General features: G+C 53.0%; 1 protein-coding gene across 3 annotated transcripts in view; it reads right to left on the bottom strand.

Annotated features, from left to right (window-relative positions):
• The window catches only part of VIPR2 (vasoactive intestinal peptide receptor 2), a 68,589-nt gene extending 44,021 nt beyond the window's left edge, over positions 1–24,568 (bottom strand). The window contains exons 1-2 of one of the 3 annotated variants that reach the window (XM_022576220.3): positions 24,400–24,568; positions 21,892–21,991 (exon numbers count right to left, since the gene is read on the bottom strand). In XM_022576220.3, the coding sequence (XP_022431928.1) occupies positions 21,892–21,991; positions 24,400–24,462 (163 nt within the window). In that variant the 5' untranslated portion in view covers positions 24,463–24,568. The remainder of the gene's footprint in view (positions 1–21,891; positions 21,992–24,399) is intronic. The other 2 variants (XM_022576209.3, XM_022576200.3) reach the window with 2 other exon arrangements.
• Between the last annotated feature and the right edge of the window lie 913 nt (positions 24,569–25,481).

Here is a 25,481-nt window from a genome sequence, read left to right as displayed (position 1 = left end):
AGACGGGGGTGAGCAGGGCCCTCTGCCCAGCACAAGGGCAGCACCCTCAGGCCACGTGTGGGGTGCCCAGGGTGGTGGCGCCGGATCTGCTCAGAAGCTTTTCAAATAGAAAGCCTGTTAATTAGATAATTGTCTTGCAAATTATTTTTTCTGTGAAACTCACACCACGATATTATTGAGAATATACTTGGCATGGGTTCATTGTAATCAGCTTTGGAGGAATAAGCAGATCTGCGGTAGAACGTTTCTGAGGAACCCAGCATGCACTGCGCACTTTCGAATTGTAGTAGAATCATTACTTTTTCCTGCTGAAGTGCTTCCCGCCCACCCCCCATGTGATAAAATGGGCAACACTGAGTATTGTGTAAGTCTTGGAGGTTAGGGTCCCCTAGATGCACATATACTTGTGCGTTTATGGATTCTGACTTCAAGGACAATTTGCAAATTTAAATATTTGAAAAGATTTAGTTGATTTCAGCAGTCAAGACGACATATTAGCGGTGAAATCTTAGGTTACCCTCATGGAGTTATCAAAACTTAATTTGCATTATGTTATAGCTTAAAACACTTTTCAGATCTCTTATTTGGTTTAATAACCACCCCACGACAGTAATTCACACCAACACTGTATTAATCGTCTCACTGACAAAGAGCACTGAGGTCTGAATGGTCCAGGGGCCTCTCAACATTAAACAGACAGTAAGTGAACCCAGGAAATTTTTATCACAAGTCCAAGGTGTTTCTACTGTATTTTGTGACCTCTAAACTTTTATACTTCATTTAAACTTCAGTATTGGAGGAGCAGGGTGCTAGCCTCAATTAAAACAAAGAAAGAAACGACAGTTCTGCTCTCTGACACGCCACCCACACCTGTACGATAACTGCGCAAACACATCAATGGAGTTATGCATTTTTGGTTTGACCACGGGAATGTTTTACTTCTAAGAACAGAGGTAATGAAAAGTTGGCTACAAACCAAGTTTTGCAAAAAAAGAGATGAAAATAGGGACTTCCCTGGTGGTCCAGTGGTTAAGACTCCGCACTTCCACTGCAGGGGGATTGGGTTCGTTTCCTGGTTGGGGAACTAAGATCCTGCATGCCGCGCGGTGCGGCTAAAAACACAAACAAAAAAACCATGAAAATACTTTCTAAAGGCTTTTTAAAATAAAATGAAAATACATTCATCCTAAAAACTGAATTACCTACCGAAGATTGAGTACATAAATTCATACTATATTAACATTCTTACATATTTAAAGAAAACGTTGCTTTTTGAAAAATTACTTAGGACACATCATCAAGGACAAAGACATCACTAGAAACACACCTCCGGCCGGTGGGCAGTGCAGCCTGCAGACCTGGGAGTGTACGGATGAGCAGGGTGGTAAGGAGGGATGTGCCTACGCGATGAGGGCAAGAGACAGACATCTGGGGACATATGAGCTTCTCGCTCCATTTCCCAAGTCTCATGAAAATGGCAGTTGAGAAATTTGAAATGGCAGTTCCTAGAGATGTCATAAAACTGAAGACAGACAGCATGTATGTGTGTTAAAGATTCAGATGGAGCAAAGGGGGCGGCAGCCCAGCCCGCAGGAGGTGAGCAATGGGGGTGCCCTTAAAGGGCACAGGTGGCCTACGTTTGGGAGAATCACATCGAGTTTGAATTCTGAACTCTGAGAACTCCAGACTTCCCTGCCCTGCTGGGTGTTTCTGGAAGCTCTGCTGGAGGAGCACCAGGGAGCCCTGGACCAACCAGGCCGCCTGGCATGGGATGGAGGGCACAGGAGTGGCTCCGAGAACAGCAGTTGGTGACCACCCTGTGTACTAGATCATCGCGAGAGTGTCTTGCCATTGTTCTGGTACAAAGTTTGATGCTAATTATTGATAGAGAGGTGGAAAACTAACTTATAGTTCCAGGAATGACATAGAGCTACACCGGAAAGGAGCCTGGGGCTGTTACAGGGTCAACTGTGGTCATCATAACGTAAACCACAACCGTGAAGGGACTCGGCAGGCGGGGCGGCGGGGGGGCGCAGCTTGGAGAAAGGGGAGAGAGCCGCCAGGCAGGGGTGACTCCCAGCAGAGTTCAGCTGGACCCAAGACAAACTGGGGAGAGGAGTCTTGTTTGAAAAGTGCTGAATAGCCCAGACTGCATGAGAAAAAGTGGCGTGGGTGAGGCAAGCAGGGTCTGCGTGAGAATTTATTTTTGTTACACTCTCGTAGCAACCTAGATATTTGAGATGGTGATAATAAAATCAAGGCTCAGTCTGAAAAGAGGAAAATTTTGTTCACATCAATAGACTGAAAAGTTACTTGACGAAATTCAGCAGCCATTGCTAATTTTTAAAAGCTCTAAATAGAATAACGAAATACTGAGACTGCCTTAACGTAGCAAAGACCATTTGTTAAAAGAAGTAGCTATTATTAGAAACGGTTAAGCACAGTGTACAACCCAAACCAGGACCCTACTGGGCACTTGCTGTCACCATCATGCTTCAACGATACATTAGCGCTTTAGCTAAAACAATAGATAAAATGAACTGAACGGATTCGCTAAAATAAAGAAGAGAAAAAACCCCAGAACTGCACTTCGCAACGTGGTTACCACATGTGACCGTTTAAGCCTAAATCGACTGAAATTAAATGCAATTGAAAATTCAGCTCCTCAGCTGCAGTGGCCACACTTCTAATGCTCAGTAGCCACATGTGGCTGGTGGCTCTCATCTCACAGCTCAGACACACATTTCCATCATCCCAGGACAGCGTCACCCTCGAGCTGTAGCTAAAACGAGCAAAAAATAAAACTAAAAAGCCACTCCTACAAACTATCAAGAAACAAAGCAAAGAGAGAAAATAACAAACCCATCATTACTGTACATAAACTATTGCTGGGGGTAAATTAGCCCAAACAGATGCAACTTTCTTCAGGTCATGGTTTTTCAACTAAAAATGGCCATATAAATTACCTGAAATATTTTATGAATAAATTATAAATGAGAATGAGAATTTTTTGGTAAAAATTTATTTATCACTTATCACACAAATCTTCTCCGTCTTTCAAAACCCAAAACAAGGAGGAGGAGGTCTCTTATCCAAAGTGGGGGTCAGTGGCTTGCGGAACTGAAAAGCACGGTAGGTGCTTAATACCTTAAGTATCTTCCATTGATTGAAACACAAAGTGTGTTTCTATTACTTCAACATAGAACACACAGCCAAAGTCTTTCCTTTGCGAGTGGGCTTATTGACTGGGCTCCTCTTTGCTTTTCTTGTGTAAATCATACTCTGACCTGTCCTTGGTGATGTCCAACTTCAGAGCACTGAAAGTGGGCTGACTTAGGCTCCCGCAAAGCTAGGTTTCCAGACTCGATCCTAGCCGTCATGCTCACCTCCAACCCTACGGCTGCTTAGCAACTCAATTTGTTAGTTTTTCCAAAGCACACAAATTGATTTTCCCAGAAACAAGTGCTTTTTTTTGTACTCCTCAGCTTCCATACTGTTTAATTTAGCACCTGGGTGAGTAACAGACTCGGGAGGCACTGACACGTTGTAAACTTGGCAAAGTGTCCCAGAAGCTGCAGAGAGGAGGTGGCGGAGGAGCCCCGACCAGGGAGGAGCCCCGACCAGGGCCTGACCGAGGTGCCTCCGTGAACCAACTGCCAGGCTTCGCAGGAAAAGCGCGCACAGGAGCCCAGCGTAAACCGGCGGGGGTGGCTTCCTAAGTTCCTCTTGGGAGGGCAGCTTAGTCCCCTGAAAGGAACATTCTAGATCAAGAGGTTCAGAAAAACTGGTCTTATGCACGGTGCAGCCTCCAGAAATTTTTTAAACTTCACGGCAACTTGAACGGAACATACTCGGGACATGGATGAGTTGTGCTCAGGAAAGGCTGCTATTAGAACACGTGCCTGTGTTCTGGAACTCAGAGGAGACAGCTGCAGTTCACCTGGCCCGAAGCAGTCTTTTTTTTTTTTTTTTTTTTTTTTTTTTTTTGCGGTACGTGGGCCTCTCACTGCTGTGGCCTCTCCCGTTGCAGAGCACAAGCTCCGGACGCGCAGGCTCAGCGGCCATGGCTCATGGGCCCAGCCGCTCCGCGGCATGTGGGATCCTCCCGGACCGGGGCACGAACCCGTGTCCTCTGCATCGGCAGGCAGACTCTCAACCACTGCGCCACCAGGGAAGCCCCTGAAGCAGTCTTATGAAGGGGGAGGAACCGACCACCATGGAAAAGAAACTTGTACCCGAAAAACCAACTCTCTCTCCAAAATATCCCCGGGCAAGTCATACTCTCACAGATGATGGTACACGTGTTGTTTTCAGTCCCGGATTTATTTTCTCATTATTTCAACGATATAAACAGCAATTCGTTTTCAAGAAAATCAGGTGAGTCACTACTTAGGTGTTACACTTCGTCTAGGGCAGAGCTTTTACAAACACTGTGTTTCCTGCTCATGGGTTCGCAGAGCAAGGTTGGGGCCAGAACCCGTCTTGCTGTCACTGCCCTTTCCCTGAAGACCACTGTCCCCACTGGCCCTCTGGGACCTCCTGGCACCTGGGGAGATGTGCTCCTACCACTCCAGTCTTCCACGTTCAAGGTGTTTTATGACGAAAGCCCTGGACACAGAGCCAGAGGCATGAACCGAGTCCAGGTGCGCAAGCAGACTAAGACGGCTCTGAGCACTCGTCCAGCGAATGCAGGGCTAATGTCTCAGGCGAGGCTGTGACCACGACTGACGTGGTCTCCCGCCCTCTCTGGGTGAGGCTCCTGGGGCATCCCCAGCAGTGGCCGTGCTCCTATCTGTCCACATTTTTACCAAGAGAGAAATCCAGTCCCCTACCAGCACCGACGCACAGAGAGAGACAGCACAGCAGTGGGACAGCGGAGGTACCCAGGCAGGCTTGACTCTCGACGGTGGCCACAGTGTGATGGAGGTGCTTCCCACCGTGACCAGGAGCTCCAGGGAGGGGTCTCCGCTCCTGCGGCCCGGCCTGTGAGGAGAGGGTGGACGGACCAGCACCCGGGCATCCAGTGGCGGGAGGCCTCGTCCCCTGGGTCACCTTGCTCAAGACGGAGCACGGGAAGTGCCGCAGGAGCAGGCATGGGCAAAGGAAAAGGAGAAAGAAAACTGTTTCTGGCACTAACATATGAGGCCAGGTGACAGCTAACATTACCAATAACACCTTCCATTCAAAAGTTTAGTTTAAATTTGAAGTCATAAGTGGCAAAGCTTCTTCCAGAATCAGAAGCTGCAGGGAAGTCCAGGAAGTGCTCTTGGGCTCCGAGGCCAGAGCCATGCTGGTCACTGGATCCCCAGCCCGCAGACAGCAGGTGCTGACCTGGCCCACCCGTCCTTCTCTGGGATGGGCTGGTGGGACCTCATCACCGGGCAGGTAAACACCCCTCAAGCCGCAGCTCCTGGGGTGGAGGTCTCACAATCCCACTTCCTCTGCCCCCAGTGATGAAAGTGGAGCCCCAGGGAAGCCCAGTCCAGTCCCGTCAGAGGACTTTCAACGCCTGGTTATGGTGGACACAGCACTGGACACCGTTTACTTGTTTCCAGGCGCTTCTGTACCTCAGCCACGCCAGTGTCGGTGAACAGGTGAGAACAGGCGCAGTGAGATGGGAAGAAGGGCCCATCACCTCCTCTCCTGTCTCCTGGCCCCGACCCCGGTGGGCAGGCGGCCGAGCGCGGGTGTCAGTGTGAAGACGACACAAGGGGCGACGGCGAGGGACACTGAAGAGTGGCTGCTGCTCGACGGCAGGAAGAGCCACGCAGAGGCCTCAGCTTGGGGTCAGCTCAGCTCGACTGGCCTCCCCCGCCATGATGAGCACACCCTCCAGGCCAAGTCCCTTCATTACGGAGATTTTTATTTGCTTTTTATTGTCTTAACCTTGCTTGAGAGAAAGCAGAGAAATGGCACTTCTTGCTCCCTGGTCACTCCTTGTATAGAATTTGCCGTGGCCAGAACGACGCGGTCTCCAAGGCTCACCTGACCGGCAGCACCTCGTGTGCCCCGTGGACAACCCCGTCAGAGGGCAGGTCAGTGCCCCTCAGCCCAGGCTGGTGATGGGGCAGCCAAGCGGCAGTGGAGGGTGTGCCCGGGTCCTTCCTACATGCCCCCGGGGCCCGCTGTTAGTACCCACACCCAGGGTTCTGGTTTGATTCCCCCGGGCAGCACTTCTCGGTTTTTAAGATTCTTGGAGGTTCCAACGTGTACCCAGGGCTAAGACCCACAGTCCTGAGGTGCAGGTGCTAGACGGGACCTCAAGGATTACGAGTGCGGGTGCTGACGGGGCCCCAGAGCAGCAGCCCCTGCCGACTTGTTAGAAAGTTCCCGTGCCCCACCCCAGGCCATTGCGCCAGAGACCCAGGCTGACCCCCGTCCCTGCGGTGGTGCTGAACCGCTCAGGGGCTCATGGCAGCCACGCCCTATCTGGCACGGGAAGGAGGGTGGGCTCGGAGCCCACAGCTCGCCAGGCCACAGCCCCAACCTCGCTAAGCCTGGCTTCCTCCCGTGCAGGGCGGGTGAGTGCTGGTGAGCCAACCGGGCGGCTCATCAGGGGCCTGCTTGGCACAGGGAGGACTGTCTGGCCGGCGGGGTGACTCCCGGTCTCACGCTGCCGCCGAAGGGCCGGGCGTCCCTGGACGCTCCACCTGACGGCCCCCAGCACCTCCACAGACCCAGAAGGCAGTGCCGATGACCAGCGCATCCCGCGAGCCCACTGAGGAAAGCACTGCTCTCGGGACGGGCAGTGACAGCAGCAGCGGGGCCGGGTCCCGCCCTCATGAGCTCATTTCATCCCCCAAACTCACAGGCCCGGGGTGTCCCCAGTCTCATCGCACAGACGAGTAAACGAGGCATTGAACGGAGCTTGGCTGAGCTCCGGAGGCTCCCCAGCCCTGCCCACAGCGCCTCTGTGCTGTGGGCCGGGCTGGGTGGGGCACAGACATACAGCGGGGACCCAGCCCAGCCAGGCCGCTTTCGCCCTTGGCCGTCCCTGGCAGCACTGAGCCCGGCCTGGGGGTGGGCAGCATGGAACGTCGCCGACCCACCTGCACCTCCTGGGTGGAGTGTGGCCCCAAGGGGCCCCTGACCCTGGAGCCCCTGGTGAGGGCTGCTCTCCCCGCTGTGGGGTCCGAGAGCGCACTGCTGGGCCAAGGACGCAGAGGCCACGCGCCGGCTGGGCGGTGCCTCGGGGGCAGGGGCTGTTGTCAGGGCTGCTCTTGTTTCCTGTGCTTCCGTCTGCGCTGATTCAGGCCACACTAACTGCTGGACATCTCTGAACAGGAAGAAAGCACTTTAAGAAGCAATGTCACGTTTCCTCACTCCATCTGTCATCCTCCTCGTGAGCCCCTTAAATAAGTGCCGGGGCTCTGCCTGGTGAACAAGAACTTTGGGGCAGAGGGCCAGCTGGGGGGTCATTCAAAAGACCACAGAGGAGCTTCCCTGGCGGCTCAGTGGTTAAGAATCCGCCTGCCAATGCAGGGGACACGGGTTTGAGCCCTCGTCTGGGAAGATCCCACATGCCACAGAGCAACTAAGCCCATGCGCCACAACTACTGAGCCTGTGCGCCTAGAGCCTGTGCACCGCAACGAAGGGTAGCCCCCGCTCACCGCAACTAGAGAAAGCCTGTGCACAGCAACAAAGACCCAACGTAGCCAAAAATAAAAAAATAAAATAAAATAAGTTAAAAAAAAAAAAAAGGACCGCAGAACTTCAGAGTCGGGAAGGACCTTCTGGCTCTCGGCAAACATGCTGCTTCACAGCAGGGGTCCACACCTAAAGAGGCTCAGTGACCCCCCAAGGTCTTGAGACCCATTACATGCACATCAGAGCCTTCGCCACATCCTGTTACACCAGCCTCTGTCCACTAAGGACTTCTCAGTACCTAAGGGACAATATGAACCCCTCACTGAGACACCCTTAAAATTTGACAGACTCTTCCAGGCGTGCGATCTTAAATTACGAAAGCAGCACACGCCCTGGACCGTGCAATCACACAGCACGTCAGTCCAGGCACGAGGAGGTGTGGCCTGTGCTGCGAGCCCGTGTGCAGCCTGCAGCGGCGGGTGAACCCGCTCATGTTTATGGACTACCTGGAGAGACGTCTGTGCTGCAGGTGGAGCTGGGCCCTTCCCACTGGCTCAGGGTACAGTCTCTGTCCTGCAGGAAACTCAGGTGAGGCCCCTCGTGTTTCTGACCACTCTGGTCTAAGGCACAGCCTGGTCTGCTTAGTTAACATGCCTTCTCCACCTGACTTATTTCAGGCTAGCGGGAGTGAAGGGCAGACTGGGGCTCAGATCTGCTGGTGGTGGTTTTCGGGGCTCCAGGGGGCTTGGAGGCACTCAGGGGTCTTGGCACAGGTGCTCGTGGTGGAAGCCAGCACCTCCTCTCCCATGGACCAGGGGCCGCCTCCCCCCAGCTGTGGCCCCTGACCCCTCTTGGTCCTCGCCCTGGTGGCTGTCCTCCTGAGTAGAGGACAACTAGAGGCCCAGTGGACCTCTCTGCCCAGCTGCACCAAGACGGCTGCCAGCCACCTCTCATCCCTGTGTCCCCCAGCAACATGAAAGTCCTCTCACCGGTGGGGGACCTCCCTCCCCTCAACAGGAGAGCAGACATCACAGAGCATTCCAAGGACTCTCCCCAAAGAAACCCTCTCCCCAAACAGTCCTGCCCCCGCCCCCTTTGCCTTCCATGCTGAGAGTGTTGGGGAAACACCCCCTCCTAGCAGCCTCCTCCTGGCCCCTCATGGGCATCTGGCTCCTGCCCCTACAGGGCCCGATGACATCCTATACACCTGCCCATACACCACATACACAGAGACGTCACGTATGTTCTTCTCAAAAACACAGGATATCCTATATGCTGGAGTATTCCTTGCTTTCTCACTTAACAATATACATCTCGTATTTTTCATGTCATTTGTGACGTGTGCCATCTTTTTTAATGGCTACATGTTCCAACACCCACTTTACTTGTGCTATAAATAGCAGTGATGAAATAATTGTCTGATCAGAATTCTAGTTATTAAGTACTTAATAGGTGCCCCCAAGGTGCTTGGACTTTTATCCCACTCTTTCAGAAGGAACTGTAGTTCTTCCCCAAATGATGAGGAAAAGCTCTTCTTTCAAGAGAACGCTAATTAATACGTGTAAAGAATGGTTAGAATTATAAAAGCTGACATTTTGGACCTTAAATACCGGCTGACCAAGCGTGAATCATCCACAGGGCACGAAAGCCAGGAGGTGGGAAAGCCTGGGAAAGCCCAGCAGCCCCACAGACCACCTGCCAACTGCAAAGGGAAAAAAGAATTTCATTTTCAAGATTCTGGAGTCACTTTTAAGCAGTGACCAAACAGCATAATGGGATGTTGAGGGCCATAACGGGCACCAGAATGCTGACATTCAGGCAGCCGCCTGCCTCTCCTCCCGTAAGGGGACCGTGCTGATCCAGGAGATTTCCATGGATCCTCTGAGCGCTAAAACTCTGCTTTAACAGTTCTAAAGAGAGGAATTATCTTCACTGTGGCCCTCGAAGCCATTGATCCATCTCCTGTTCCCAGCGCCCCCATGCCTAGTATCACTTTAAAGGACTGAAAACTTGATGGACAGGCTCACCAACTGAGTTGGGAAAAATCCTTTTTTAAAAGGGTGCTTCTCTGTGAACCCAGCCATTTTTTCTGACCCGAATCACCGGACAGGCTGCCTCCTGCCCGCCTGCCTGTCTGAGGGCCCTGCTTCAGGCTTATGGAGGGGGACGTGAGTTACTGTTTTCTGCAGGTAAGTACACAAGCCAGTCTTTGAGGCCCCCGGGGCCAGGAGGACTCTGACCAACAAACGTGCTTTCCCAGACCAGTGGGCGCCCCGCATTCAAAAGGCCACAGAGGTGGCCCGGGGCGGCCCCGACCCTCTCACTTCTCCCAGGGCCGCGAGAGCAGCGCGGCCATGAGCAGCCATCCCCTGGGGGCCTCCGGTCACTGTCAAATTTGTCCTATGCCCCACGGCCAAAATGGGGCTGTGTGCAACTTCTACTCTCAGCCCTGGTCCTGCGTTTGGATCCTTCAAAGGGCAGCTGCAGTCATGGCCGGCAGAAATCTCGCCATATCCTCACCATCACCTTGCTTTGACTTTCTGCCGAGACCACCCCTCCAAATACTCCCATTCCTGGACACTCAAGTCCCTGTTCTCCAGCGGTGTGAGCTGGCCATACAGCCCAAGAAGGACCCCGGGGGTCTGTTTCCTGACCTCAGGGTTGGCAGGGTCGAGATGTGGACGTTATCCCCGCAGCGGCGGCACAGGGAGCCCCGCTGTTCCACCTGCTGCATCCTGGCGTCTCAGCGCTCACCGCGGAAGCAGACATGATGCTGAGCGGGTCCAGACCCCCAGCCCTGTGGATGGTGACGCGATCGCTGCGAACCCTGCCCTGGACCTGGAAGCTCTGCAACACTGGCCCACATCCCCATCAGCCCCGCCCTCAGCTTTGGATTTGCTCTTTGGGCACCTTTGATGCTTCCTGTTCAGGGGTCCAATTACAAATATCCTGTTTCTCTGCGTCCTACAGAGTCCAGCTAATCTCTCCACTAACAGTGATGATCAAACTCTACCAAATGGAGGAGTCTCTCTTTCTGTTGCTCTAAGGATGCATATCTACATCATTTATTCCTAAAATACATGTAGTGAGATAAGGAGAGCTACATCCATGCTGGGTACCGAGCCAAACGCCTTTCTAGTAATGCTGCAGTCAGGCATGATGACAGTACTTGCTAGTGGCAGAAGCAGAGTGGAAAGGAGCCTTTTGAGGGGAAACGCCCGAGTGACAACCCACCAGAACTAATCACAGCCTATGTCTGGGCTGTGCGCTTCTCAGAGACAGTCAGTGCAGGTGAAATCCGGCCACGTGCTGGGAGGGGAGCTGCTGCAATCAGGACTCAAAAGCAACTTACAGAACAAGCTCAGGGCGCTTGATAACAAACCCCTGCCCGTGCAGACAGAGATGGAACAATTCATCTTCCAAACAGCAGACTATCCTTTCTTCATGACTCGGCACAGTGTTTGGACCAGCTGCAGCCATGCTCTCTTAAAACTTGCAGTGACGAGCATTCGTCTCTCCAACAAATGTTCACCAAGCGCCCACTGGTCTGAGGCTGCCCGAGGTACCTGATGGAGGCACCTGGGCCAGGAGGGCCTCACCAGGTCTTCCTGCAGCAGGAACACTGCAAGTTCACAAGCCGACCACGGCACCAAGGCGGGCTGGCTCTTCAACATCCCCCTGCTTGTAACTGAGTCCACACAGCAGGTCAAGCCTTCGGGTGTGGACCGAGGCCCAGGGCCATGCTGCTCCCTAGGCCCCCTGTATGAGAGCCTGGATTTTACACAGGGGCAAACCCAGGCGCCACGACAGAGCTCCAACTCCAAGTGCCTTTAGAGGGCTGCAAGGAGTATTTTACCGGGAACTCATTCTTCAGACAACTCCTGGACACCTCAATATTCTAACTAGGGTGCTACAATGATCCCACCCTTGGTGGGCTAGAGGCGACCTATGAACCAAGGCCTGGGAAAGACCATCTGGGGGGACAATGCCACCAGATGGCACCTCAATCAAATCACTTTGGAACTTTGAATATGGAAGTAGCAAAGTTTAACTTCAGTTCAGATGGATTCCATTAGTTGGAGTCGTATTTTGGGACTTGAACTAACGTTAAACCAAGACTCAAAACCCAGAACTAACCAAAGCTGTTAACTGAACAAAAGAGTTTTTCAAAGGAACATCCGGAGATCCAGTTTGAACCTGTCTAAAGAATACGCTGAATCCAATAAACCCCAAACATCAAAATGTCCTCCAAACTGGGTGAACCTAGTGCCTGCGGTCGGGGTCCCGGCCAGCACGGCTGCCCGAGGACTGACTGCAGATCCCTCCGAGGTGGGCCCAGCACCTTCACGCCTCTCTTCCGACATCCGTACAACAGGGGCCCTCGGGAGTCCCGGGGAGGTCCTGCTAAGGGGTCAGTTTGGGAAAACTGATGGGGGTACGTTTTTGCGGATGCTGTGCCTTTCACCATCGAGATGCCTGCTGTTGTCTTTTGTACAAATTCTCAGCAACCTGCCCTCCAACGTCTGTGACCACTTGGGGCATTGTTGGTGGTGCCACATGAGCTCCCTGGCAAGCAGAGCCGAGCCGCGTCCGAGAGGGGACGTCTGGACTCAGCTGACAGGCTGGGACTGGATGCGTGGGGAGTCCTGGGACTGGATTCCCAGGGTAATCTTGCGTGGATTCATGAGCAGGACTTGGGCGATGTCTTGGGATCGAGCCGGGACACCCATCTACCAGCGCGAAGCCAGATCGCCCTCATACAGTACAGCAGCCACACAGCTGCGCGTGCCCCCAGGGCAGGACGCCTGGCTGCGGCGTCCACAGCTCCTGGCCGAGACCGGCCTCGTGTGGGACCATCCTCCCAGGCTCTGTGCGAGGGCTGGGGGCCAGGGGCCCCTGGCACGTCCACAGCTCAGTGCCCTGGGTGCCATCCTGCTGGCCCCTCCAGCCCCGTCCACCCCGGGAGCTGTGCCGGGCGCTCAGGCCCCTCCCTCCCCCTCCTTCTGGGCCGAGCCCCTCAGGTCCGCCCTTGGCCACTCCCCCTGCCTCCAGGACCTGCTGCCCCAAATGGTCCCACTGGTGAGCAGGCTCCAGCCTCCCTCCCAGCCCTTCCTTCTGCCTCTGCTTAGGCTCCCCAGAAGCGGCCTCTGCTCACCACAGCCCCGAAGGCGCCCTCCCCAGGCCCCAGCTCCTCCTGTGTGCTTTCCTTTCTCCTGCGCTCCTGTGCCCCCACCACCATGTGGCCGCGGCACCTTCTCAGCCACCCTCTCCCTGCGGCCTGGCCTCTGCTCCGCCAGCCTCCCGTCCTCTGCCGTGGAGCACGCCTGCGTCACCTCCACCTGAAACGTGACCCGCCTGCGAGGCCCCCCCCAGCTCCTCTCAGAAGTGTCTGCTCCGTGAACCGTCCCAAAACAGCTCATAGCAGACAGCGCGCTTTTCAGAATGCCCCTGGGGCCAGCTCCAGGCTGCGGGTCAACGCTGTGCTCCTTCCTTCACCCACACATCCCGTGTGTGCGCCCCCAGCCCTCCCGGTGGCTGGACCCGGCTGCTCTGGGTGCCGACACACACCTCTCCTACCTGCCCGCGCGGCCAGCCCACCAGCTCCAAGCTCTGCAACAAGCCCCAGGAGCAAACGCTCCCCACCCCCCCGAACTTGGTGAGCTTGGGTGCCTTGCACGGGGCCACACAGGAGCAGAGCGACAGCGCTTGCCAGGGGGACACAGGAGGCACGTGCTGTCCTTGTCGCCGGGGCCCAGTGGGCAGCCAGGAGGCCTGGCCTCACCCTCAGTGTCCCCTCACACAGGCCTCAGTCCTTCCCTTGCAGAGAAGGAAGTAGCTGTAAGAAGTCAGAGACTGCTTGCAAAGCAGTAGTAACCCTTCTCTGGGGTGGATAAGAGGTGCCTTGAAAGTGTCAGTTCTTGAGCTGCGGGAGCCCTACCCAGGGCAGGTCACAGCCCGGGCGATGTGTAAGGTGCAGACATCTGGGGCGCTCTGGGCCCTGATTCAACGTCCTGCACTGCGGGGCCTCCGCCTGCAGCTGAACCCCGGCCGCCTCTGACGGTTCCTGTTGATACACAGAGAACCAGGCGTGTCATGAGGAAGCTGACGGCCAGGAAGTCAAGGAGGACTCACCAAATGAACGTGCTGCCCCAAAGCCCTCGCCGTGGGCCGGAGGAGAGAAGGGGCTGATGTCACAAAGTGAGTGAACTGGTGGGGATCCTCACCCCAAGGGGAAGCTTCAGTGGAAGGTGCAGACAATTAGATGGACATGAGGCCAATCTCCCTGTAGCCATGGCGGTTCAGAGGAGGCCCCTCACCTTTGAAGCAGGCTTTAGAGAGGAAGACCTTCATCTAAAGCATGCCTCTCTTTCTAAGATGCCAAGTATGGCTTTGTGAAAAGAGCGCTTGACTTAGGGTCCAGGGAGCTGGGCTCTGCCACCAGCTTGGATGAGAGACTGGAAAGTCCACTCCCATTTCCTCACCTTGATGGGCTGACGACCACCTTCCAGCATCAAGATTGGGACCCCCCCAACGCCTGCTCTGTGGACATCTCCTGTCCTTGTCCTGAGAGTGGACACTTGGAGTCTTCCCTCCGTCCTGGGCACCAGGAAGGGTCCGTATGTCTGCTCCTGGGTCAACAGACGCCGGACAGGAGGGTCCTTGGCAGATGCCTTGGTGCCAAGAGGCTGAGGAGTACCAAGATGGGCCCCTACCCTGGAGTACAAGAGGATGCGCTCATCATCACGAGGAAGCCACGCCAGGGGCAGAGGCCAAGGAGGCCGGGGGTCTTGGCCAGGTGGCGGCTGGGGTTGGGTGGTGGTGATCAGCTGCAGGTGGAACAGGGCTGCATGGAGTGAACCACTCCAGGGCCGAGCACAGGACACACGTGGAAGCCGAGACCACCGTCCCCGAACACACAGCAAGTATATATAGTCAATTACCAAAGTACCGATCACCAATTAGATTATGATCAAAAAGCTTCCATTCTTCTTGGTAGTTTCCCCACTCACCTTTTTTCTGCCTTAATCTCCAAGTAAAGATAAAATAAGCCCTTAGCCATTTTTCTGTCACTGTCAGTTTCTCGTTCAGAGTAGACTGACGTTATTCCATGTTCAGATTCTCCGATTTCCCCCCAGAAACCCTTCAGTCCTTTGGCTCGAAGCCCCGTTATCCCTGCTCCCGCCCTGTGCATCGCCATCGGGGGCTTGATTTGGAGTTCCCAGAGGGGATGACGTGTCCTGCCCAATTTCTCGTCACCCTTCTAGCCTGGTATCTGCTCAATAAGAACATGCTGGAAAAACCAGTGAACGACAGAGCCAGCCAAGGCTCCAGCAATGACAGTCCACTCCATGATCCAAGGCGACCCCCCAAGAACAGGCCTAGCTACGAGGGCTCAGAGACAACCACTGGAATGGATGCTTGACCCAGAAAACTCTACAAAAACTCGCAAGTGAATGGGTGCCCGGGAAGGGCTGCGACCGGCCCAAGCAACCAAAACATGCACAACTGAAGCCCCGGGAACCTGGGGGGGCGCGTGGCTGACACGTGTAACTCTGCCCCCATCGTGGCAGCACCAGTCATGCGCCCATGAGCCAGCGCCAGACGGCGGGGGCTGCAGCAGGGACAGCGGCTTCACTGGCCACTTGTGACTGAAGTGCAGTGTGCCGAGGAGCCTCCAGCAGGCTCTTCCACCCCAGAAAGGGACCCTGCGCTTTCACATCACAGGATGTGAGACAGTGGACGACAGGAAACCACTCAACAGGCTGGAAACTGCACTGCAGGCTCCTCTGGAGGGGGAGCCGCAGCCTCAGAACCAGCCCCACCGGCGGGAAGAGTGACGGGACCTTTTCAGGACGCGGCCTGCGTGACACTAAGTGGGGGCATGGAAGGCGGAGAGGTGCTCGCGGGGGAGGCGGCTGCGAGCAGCTGGCTGAGCTGTGTCTTGGGGCCACCAGCACCTTAGAAAGATGCGTGGGAGAAGTAGCTTGGTCCCCAACAGCAGCAATGCCAAGTGGCACAAAGCTCCTTCCTGTGACCCAGCAGAGCACGGGTTACAGCCTCCTCACCTGTGGCTTCCAGGTGTGCTGATGCTCTACCTGCTAGTAATTGACTTCTCGCGCATGATTCCTTTCATGAGTTTAAGCATAAAAGTTTAACTCAGAGTAGAATTTTTTTCAGCGAGATTTGTTTCCTATAAAAAGTAAAGTTAAAGCCATTACTTTCAGAAAATCAAACCAATACGTAATTATTATTTAAATATCCAAGGCTGGTAGCTGATCTTACTGAGTTTAGAAGTTAGAAGAAATTGCATACAAAAAGACCCACCCTAAGGGAAAAAACAGATCAGGCTGTTTGCCTTATCAGCTCAAAGAGCTATTTGGATGAGAACAAGAACGTACTACATCAGAGAGAAAAATGAAAGGGAATGATGGGCCTCACATCACGCTGACCTCAGAAGGGCAGCAGGCGCCCTCTGACCCACATGGATGTAAGGAGGTGAGATGGAGGGAAGTCTGCTCACAAGTCCCACTCGCAGGTCAGCTAAGGACCAGGAACAGACGCTCGTCAGGGAGAGGGGCAACCACCACCTGCCCTTGGGCCAGAGGCAGCGCTGCCTCGGTGCGGGGGCGGGGCGGGGGGTCAGAGAAGAGTTGCAGACAAGGGTCACTCCCCCACGGGACTTTCTGAAGAGAACACGCTCATGAAGCTGCCTAGTTTCCTCTGTGACAAAGAGATGTAGGAAGGAAAGACGAGATGAAAAGTGGGATGTAATTAATTATATTCTGTGTGACACAACGATCACAGAAATAAGCAAGTCTCTTAAAATGATGTTATTTAATCATATGAGAAGGACGTTCTGATTTCATGCATAGTGGCTTGAAGTCAACCCTCAACTGCTGATGAAATATTTTACTGTCATGAAGAAATGCAGTCACTAGAGTACTGCTTGTAAGCTACCTAAAAGTCCAGGAGCCTGGGACAGACTAAGGAAATCTGTTAGAATACTACATAGCTCTTAAAAGGAAAGTATAAACCAATTCAGAACGGTTGCCAAATACATTGCTAAAGTTAAAAAAAAAAAAAAGAAAAACAAAGTACAGACCAGAGCTGGCTTCCATCTGCACAGTGAAATGGGGAGGGATGCACATACACTGTGCACACGTGAATTCTAAGAGGGATGGACACACATGCTGTGTATGTATGGCACTTTTTCTATGTGCATATATCACAATTTTTAATATGAAGTTTTTCATTAATTTGTTCAGCAAAAGCTTATTTGACACCTTTTTAAGTGCCAAGTGCTGTGCAGGAACTTGCGGCTGCAAGGACAGTGGACAACGCCGTAGAGGGACCAACAGCACAGAGTGGGGAGTTATGGCCCAGAGGCCACAGCACGCCCTGGAGAAGAGAAGCAGGACGTCCACGCCTACTGAGAGTCGCCCTCCTGGAGCTGGGGACACTGCATGGACGTGTCTTGGGAAAAGGCACTGGCAGCTTTGCTCCGGACTCTTTTTGAGGACGTCTGTAGAGCAACAGCCTTGGCAGACAGAGAGTGCGGCCCTCAGGCTGATCTCAATAACCAAGAATGCATCTTTCTCTGGAGCGAAGTTTGGGCAGGACACCAGCAGCCTCCTTGTGACGCTGGGGTCTCCCAAGTTCAGGCTCCTCAGCCAGGACAAAAACGCACCATGGGCCTCTCCACACAGGTCCTGAGGTGCTTGGGGAAAAGGGAACCCACAGGAGTGGGAACGTGGCGCCCACACTGCCCGCGCTGCCAGGAGCAGGTTCCCTCTGATGATGCTGTCTGACAGGGCCCATGCCTTCTGAGGGCATCCGGGAAACCGTGGCAGGGTAACTTGTTAGCCTGAAGGGGGCAGTATCCATACCCGCCACAGCTCCTTGACAAGTGGATCAAAGTTAGTCCAGTATTCTTTGTTTGAGAAACGTCAGAGAAAAGTAAGTTCTTTAGTCTAGCACCTCCCGGGGCCCCGGTCTTGAGCTAATGTTCACTGTCATACCCACCTCAGCCATGGCCCAGGACCGTGGGTCCTTCAGGACCTGGCCCAGACTGTGGAGCTGTCAAGAAACATGGGTACCTCCTTGTCCTTCCGAAATATAGGTCACATTCCTCCACCAACACCACCACCGCGCCCCCTCCCCGCCCCGATCCGGGCAAAAATGATGTGAAGTCACAGGAAAGTTCCCATGTGACCCACGCACAGGCAGGAACACCGGGCAGAGCTGGAGAGCTGAGTCACTGCTTACCACCGCGGTCAGCACCCCCCCCCCCCCCGCCCTTGCGGGGACAGGGCTGCCTTGAGCTATATTCTCAGGCATCCGTGGCCTGACTGCCTCATTGGCAGGATTAAGTTAGTCTTAGCGATGAATCAGTATTAACTCACAAAGCTCTAAATACCTCCTAAGCTTTTCTTTTTTACAAAGTGAATCCCTTAAAGGGGTTTAGAATTAAAATTGGTTTTGTCTAGATTTATGTGTTGGTTTGTTTGAATTTGGATTCAACATGTAATAAAAAGAATTCCTTGTTAGACTTATACAAATTATCTCAGGAGAACTGAAAACTCGTTTTCTTGCGTCTTTGGTGCTCTTTCACACCCATTGCTTGTAGCTCCTACAGACCCTCAATATCTCATCTCACTTTCAATTTCGTGAAGCAGGTGCACATTGTTGGCCCTGGAATCGCCCGCACCCCATCCAGCTGCAAGGTCTTCACTAAGCTCCCAGCTCGCTTCATCTATAGTATCTTCGTTCTGGTAACTCAGTACTATTTATATCCTTGGTATTCGAGCCATGCAGATTTCAAAGAGCAAAAAGAAAAACGGGAATTTAGAACACGAGTTGCCTTTCTACAGAAAGCCGAGGGCACCAGGCCGGCTACCGTGGCGCCACCTCTTTCCCGAGGGCGGCTGCCATCCGCAAGCTCTTGCCACGGGTCAAAGGTGAAAGGGCTCAGGGGCAGGTATTTTTGCTGTCGAGGTATTATTAAAATAAGAGCCTTCAATATAAGAAAATGTCCAAGGACTGATACTTGTCATTGCAAAGAGTGAATGACACCTTTCCCTATGGCTCCAAACAGGGGAGATGTTTTATGGCCTTTACCTAAGACGTTCTTTCTGCTCAAGCTGATGCCAAGATCTTCACAGGCTGTGCCGTCCACTGTCCAGCACGTCTGTGTGGGTCACACACAGCTCACCCTGAGGAACGCTGAACCAGGCAGCAGGGCCTGCGAGGGAGCCCTGTTGAGTGTTTTAAACGTCCCGGCCCATCTTGCACCACGAGGGGCTCCCCAACTGGGGCCCGCCTGGCCCAGCTGCCACGCAGAGAGCTACCTGGCAGCTCAGGCAGCGACCACACAGGAGGTCTGCCTGCTCCTGAGGAACTTTTTAAATAGTACTCGTTGCAAACTTTAAGAACTGGAACATTTTACCTAGAGTTTGCATTTCTGACGTCCTGTGAAAATAGGAAGCTGGGCAATTCGGCGCTTGCATTTCTCCAGAGCAAGAAGTAGGTGGTGAGGGACATTCCCCACATCCCCGAGGCCAAACGTCACCCTGCCCGGCCACACGCCATGGCTCACACTTGGGCACCGCTGGCCAGGGAACAGGGACAGACCCGAGCCCTTGGAAGGAGCAGAACTAAACGGACACTGTTTTGAGCTAATTAAGGCCGCACTCCATCTACCGGAGCCAACCAGAGATGAAGAGTCCTTTTATTAAAGAAACCTGATCAAGGACCACACACCCTACTGCACAATGGACAGAACTAGCCTCCTTGGACTCGCCCTGTTCCCCCAGGTGCCACGTCTGTCAAGGTGAGTTGTGGACACAAACGTGCAGGTGCTGCACCCGATGCCCGGTCAACCCTGACCCAGCGCGAGGGCGTCTCCTCCAAGGGAAAGTCACGGCCAAACTCCATTCCTTAAAAGTTAAGTGTTCCCTGCCGCCTGCTGTGCCAGTTTTGTCTTGTTAACAAAATGTTCTTGGTGAGCATGGGAAGTGAAGAGTGACAAGAAAGAAACACTAAGATGGTACTTCGGGAGATTTCCCCCAAAACAGCAGTTATGAGAGGGGCGAGGGGAGGGGAGCAGTCCCCAGGTGAACGTGAGGGACAGGTGGGCTGTGGGCAGAGGATTTATCAACAGTCATCAACTGACTACAATTCAGTCTGCCTTCCATTATGTCAGTGGGAAAGTTCTCCTCCCTTCCTGCTCCGAGAGTGTCTGCATGTGTCCGGAGCCTGTGGCCGAGGGCCCGGCAGTGTGTCCGGTGACAGCTGTAGGAACTGGAGGTACTCAGCCCCGGGAAGAGGAAGCAGAGCTGTGAGCCTGCTCAGTGCCCGCAGATGCCCCACGTGAAGAAGGGGTTCTGTTCACGGCTGCCCCCAATTCATGCCAGTGCGCAGACGCCGCTTATGGGCAGCCTCAGAGCCCAACAACTAGACTGCCCAATAATGGCGTGAGGGGGCAGAGGCCCCCCCCCCGGGAGTCTCCCAACAGAGGCCAAGGGTCACCCACTGCGGATGTGGCAGACAGTGCCACCCCCCATTCAGGAGGCCTCGTGGACAGTGTGCTGTTCTGACTGGACCTGGTCCCTGCCACCGGCTAGGTGCTCCCAAGGGTTTCAGCCTGTCTCCTCTCGGCATTTAGCTCCCCTAAGTCTCTTAAATTTCTCTGAGGGAACAGACCTCAGTGGCCATGACAACTGTCTTGTCCTGAGACCCTGGTTGGCAAGACCTGGCCTCATGGATCCTAGTAGCTGGCTAGTGGTCACACGTGGCTTTGTACAGGGTAGATCCTCAGGCCATGTTTGAGCCACCTTGCTTGCCTTCCTCTGGACAGAGTTCGAGCAGACCTTTTGGAACACACGGCTCTCGGGATCTCGTGTGCACTGCAGAATCACAGGTCTTGAAGGCTGGAAGGAACCCTACGGCCAGAGTCTTCATTTTTCAGCCGAGGGAGTGGAGGCTCCAGGGGCACAGGAAGGGGCACACCAGAGCTGCTGGTCACCTATGAATACCTGAAATGTGTGGTCCGAATTGTGACGCACCGTGAGTGCAAAATGCACACTGAGTTTCCAAGACTTAATGTACAAAAAAGTAAAATTTGGGCTTCCCTGGTGGCGTAGTGGTTGAGAGTCCGCCTGCCGAGGCAGGGGACACGGGTTCGTGCCCCAGTCCGGGAGGATCCCACATGCCGCGGAGCAGCTGGGCCCGTAAGCCATGGCCGCTGGGCCTGCGCGTCCAGAGGCTGTGCTCCGCAACAGGAGAGGCCACAACAATGAGAGGCCCGCGTACCGCAAAAAAAAAAAAAAAAAAAGTAAAATTTCTCATCAATGTTTTATATTGATTACAAGTTAAAATGATCATGATTCAGATATATCTGGATAAATAAAATATATTTTAAAAATTAAAATCACGTTTCTTTTCACTTATTTTAACGTGGCTACTAGAAAGTTCAAGATCACCTGTGAGGCTTGCACCCTGCTTCTACTGGGCAGCACAGGTCTGAACACGCCCATGTCTGTGACTCCCATCTGAGGCCTCCGCAGGACACCAGACTTTGAACACATGGCTATACTCTGATTTTAATTTTTTTTTCTTGAGGAGAACAAAATGATGACACAGAACAGAGAAAAAGAAAACGGAAGGACAAGAGGTTTTTGCTATTGTTTATGATCTGGATGTTATCCCAGAGCCTTCAAAGTTTACAGATACGAGATGGTGCCCAGGTGAGGGCACGTTGTCCTGGCATTGCTTCTGGGACGTAGAGAAGTAAAGTCTGCAAGCCCACTGTACTCATAACCGGTCTGTCCTCCAGGACAGCAAAAGTCTCATTTTCCTGTTTGATTTCTGATAAATTCCCACCATTCTTAACTGGGTCAAAATCATCTGTGATGTAACTTAAGAATTTTAAATGCAAGAAATTGCACGAATACTCATTCCATGGAAAATGGAGTTGCTTTTGCAAAGTGTAACAACGCCCATTAAATTACTTTAGTAACTGCTGCTATTATCTCAGACCATGGAAACTATCACTGTTAAGGGTGAGGCTTTCTTTTAAAAGGTTTGTGTGAATGATCCCCCCGCCCCAAACACACCCCGCTGCCCATTACTCACAATGCTATGAGTTTTGCCAGCAGTTCATTAAAAAACAGTGGAAGCAGACTTTTTTTAAAACACACAGGTGACCTTAAACACCAGTTTTCCGAGTGAGGTGCAGGCTACTTGCATGTCAGCTCATGCACACCATCCGGGGCACAGTCTCACTCGCCAGGGATCTGCCTTACCTTTGAATGTTTCTGTTTGAGCCCTTAGAATCTCTGCACATCTTGTTTCTTCCTCCTGTATTTCCAGATGAAATCGGCATTCTGGGTGAATGCTGTTCACCTGCTCAAGGTTAAAAGAAATAGAAATAACTGAAAATTCCACTATAATGGGGAAGTCAAGTAAAATTTCTACATAAAAGCCCTCAAAACTTCACAGTTCTAAACTGCTTCCAAACTAACACTCATTTAAAAGCAATCACATTCATATTTTGGCATGGTTATTTGAAAAAAAGCTTCACTATTTACTTTGTAAAGGAATTAGTAAACAAATATAAAACCTGATAGAATTTTTTTTCTGGACAGGAAAACAAACTTACTAACGTAATACATTTTATGTTGTTAGTACTAATTTGGTGGCAATAGAGCTCTTTAATCCAATAATCTTTCAATATTCGAGTCCTCCACTTCATAGCCCTTGATTTAATCAAAGTAAATACATGTTTACTAAAGATGTTTAAAAAAAAAAAATACATGTTTACTCCTAAGCCCATTCTCAATGACTGCACACAACCCCAGACGCCAGCGTGCTTCATCTAAGGCCAGGCTCTGCATTCCCTGGAAAGCCCTAATAGGATAACTTTATTTTTAGAGGCTGCAGGTCACATTCAAAACTGAACTTTAGAATTTGGTGTGAAGGAGCTTTTCAAAAAGATAAGGGGTGAGTAGGGAGAGGCCTGGGTGAGAGTCACAGCACCGAGGTTTCCACTGAGCAAGACGTGGGGGACTTCCCGTCAGGCTCCATCACGGGAACTAAAGATGTGACACAAACGGTGAACAACATTGTCCATCAACGTGGGCAAAAGACAAAGCCACATACTGCTTCAGTCTTGGAAGATAATATTCTCTGGTCTCTATTTTCACAAAGGTCCAACTTTCTCTTTTTTTTTTTTTGCCACCTCCCACTGCCCACAAATACGCTGTAGGCTGGAGCTGTGCCCCGCCCCTCGCTCTCATGTAAGAACAAACTTCTTACTAAAGAAAACCATACTCTTGCATATATTATGGCCATCTATGTTTAATTATCCTACTATTGAAATAAGTCAACAGAATTGTAACCAGGAATAACATTTCCTAACAAAATTAAGAGAAGAAACTTGATGCTGAATACTTTTGCCACATTTACCCTCATTTTTAAAAAGACCTGAAGCTTTGGTCCCCCCCCACCCCCGGCTCATCACTGGGCAGCCACCACTGTACAAACTCCTGGTTTCAGGCTGTATTTTTCACACCTGAACAAGTCAACAGCTTAAATTTCAGAATTAGGGAAATTATTTTGCCTTAAAAAGAAAAATAGATTTCTGTTAAGGTATTAAAAGACACCATGATATCTGACATTCTTGGAATATGCACAGCAATGACTTATTTGGGGACATCCTAGACGTTAAAGCAGCATTAACCGTAATAATTCCTGGTACTTTTAACTAGCTCTTTCAAAGCACTAAAATCAGTAGGGAGGTTCTTATCCTCACAGCATCCCTCTGAGGGAGGAAAGACTTGGTTTGCCTTCACACTAGACAAGGGAGTTTGGCAACCCTGAGAGGTGGGCTAGGTTCATGCCCTCCTGGAACCCGAAAGATCCTCAGCAAAGACAACTTTCTCTAAATAGCTCCATCCTTGCCTCCACAACCTTAAGGGGGATATGAGTCAATACAGACAGTGATCTGGCCGCGATATAAAGTGCGAATGTGTACACACGCCAACACTGACTCCAGTCTGTCATAGAGGGAAGCAAGAAATAGGGTTCACAGTTTTTGTGGTTTTTTTTCAATGGTCTTCAAATAAAAGGAAGAATTGCTGAGAATTAAATAATCTACAAATACACTCATTTAACAAATTTCTATTCAGCATATCGTTTCTTCCGGTGCTCTTAAATAATGATTAAAAAAATCAACTTTCTGTAGCTACATCGCGTCTCCCTGACACACACTGAAGCAAGACAAAAAGCAGCAACAGTACTAGGAGACGGAAGGGGAAGTAGTTAAAGACAAAGCTAACTGCAATTTCCCTCGGAAACGTGAGGCCTGCGGAGGTGACCAAGCCCTACCCACCACCGGACTCGGGCGTCCCTGGACCCGCGAACCGTCCTCGCCGGCCACAACCTCCGGAAGGACGCGGCCGGACCCGCTCCGCTGGGAAGGGCGTCGAGCAAGAAACTGGATCTTATTCCCAGCGAACCCGGGACGGCGGAGGGGACACAGCAAACGCATCCTCCCAGCCCGTCTCCAACCCGGCCAGGCGGGGAGCTCGGTTCTTCGCGCTCGGCGGGGAGGGTCCAGAGCGTCCCCGGCGGCCCTGCTCCCTCCCACGAGCCCGGCGGGTGGGTGGGGACCCCGAGACCAGCCCCGCTCCCCGCGCCCCCAGCCCAGCCCGCAGCGGGACTCGGGAGCGCAGCGCAGCCGGGCGCGGGGGCGCTCCCTCCGGGGAGGGCGGCGCGCAGGGCAGGGCGGGCGGGGCTGGGGTCGCACTCACTGGGGCGAGCAGCCAGCCGCAGCAGGTCAGCAGCGCGGGCGGCAGCAGCGCGGGCGCCCTCATCCCGGCTCCGCGGCACGGACCTGGGCCGGGCAGCCCGTGCGCAGCGACGCAGCTCCCGCCTCCCGAGGTCCTTGCGCGGCGCCCAGCGGCTGCCGACAAGTCCCCTGCCCGGGTTGTGCCCCGAGGCTGCCGCTCCGCCCCCGCGGTACCCCGTCCCCGCCCCGCGCTCCCCGCGCCACACGCCCCCGAGCTCCCTTCCGTCCCGGCGCCGGGTATCCGCCCCACGTCCCGCCCCGCTCCCTTACCGCCCCCCCGTCGGTATCCCCCTCCCCGTGCCCCTGGCCCCTCCCTCGTAACCCCCGTGCTGGGCTCGTAACCTCCGTGCTGGGCTCGCTCCCCCCGACAGTTCAGTAGCGGGTGAGGGTTGCGCACAGGGGGGCGTGCTGGGCCAGCACAACTCGGAGGAAGAGGTGGACGGGAGAGCGACTCGGGAGGGACCCACTTTGGGGTCAGAGACCGGCCCTTACTTGTGTCCTTGTTAAACAACCTAAAGACCCCCAAGAAGGTGGCAGGAAGAGCATGTGGGCTGCCTTGGAAGCCACTGGAGTTGGTTGGGGCAACCGAAAACTTAGAAAAAGACGCGTGGAGTGCATCTTGGTGGGGGCAGACTTGGCGCGGTGGCTGGTCTTCAGTCCTGCCCGTGTCTCCCCCTGCTGCAGAGGTGGGCCATGGGTGGCGCTGGCTGCAGGGGCCTTGGACCCGGCCTCATCCCACACCTGCCTTGGAACTTCCGGAAGGATAGTGTGGCGTAAAAGCCAGTTGTTATCCAGCACAAGGAGAAGCGCTGGAAATGAAAAATAAAACAGGAAATTTTGTTGTGGTTTTAACTTTTTATTTGAAAATAATTTCAAACTAACAGAAAAGTAAGACTAGGACAAAGGACATCTTTTCACCCTTTATTTAGATTCAGCTATTAAAGTTTTACCTCACTGGCTTTGTCATTTGTATTCTCTCTGACCACACTCATCCCCCAATAGATCCATCAATAACTTTGTCTGTCATCTCTCTATCAGCCATTA

Source organism: Delphinapterus leucas, chromosome 9 (assembly GCF_059928025.1).
Source record: "Delphinapterus leucas isolate spDelLeu-1000000601 "Yukka" chromosome 9, BTC_Dleu_Yukka2, whole genome shotgun sequence".
Taxonomy (NCBI): domain Eukaryota; kingdom Metazoa; phylum Chordata; class Mammalia; order Artiodactyla; family Monodontidae; genus Delphinapterus; species Delphinapterus leucas.
This window is presented reverse-complemented; position numbering and strand designations above follow the sequence as displayed.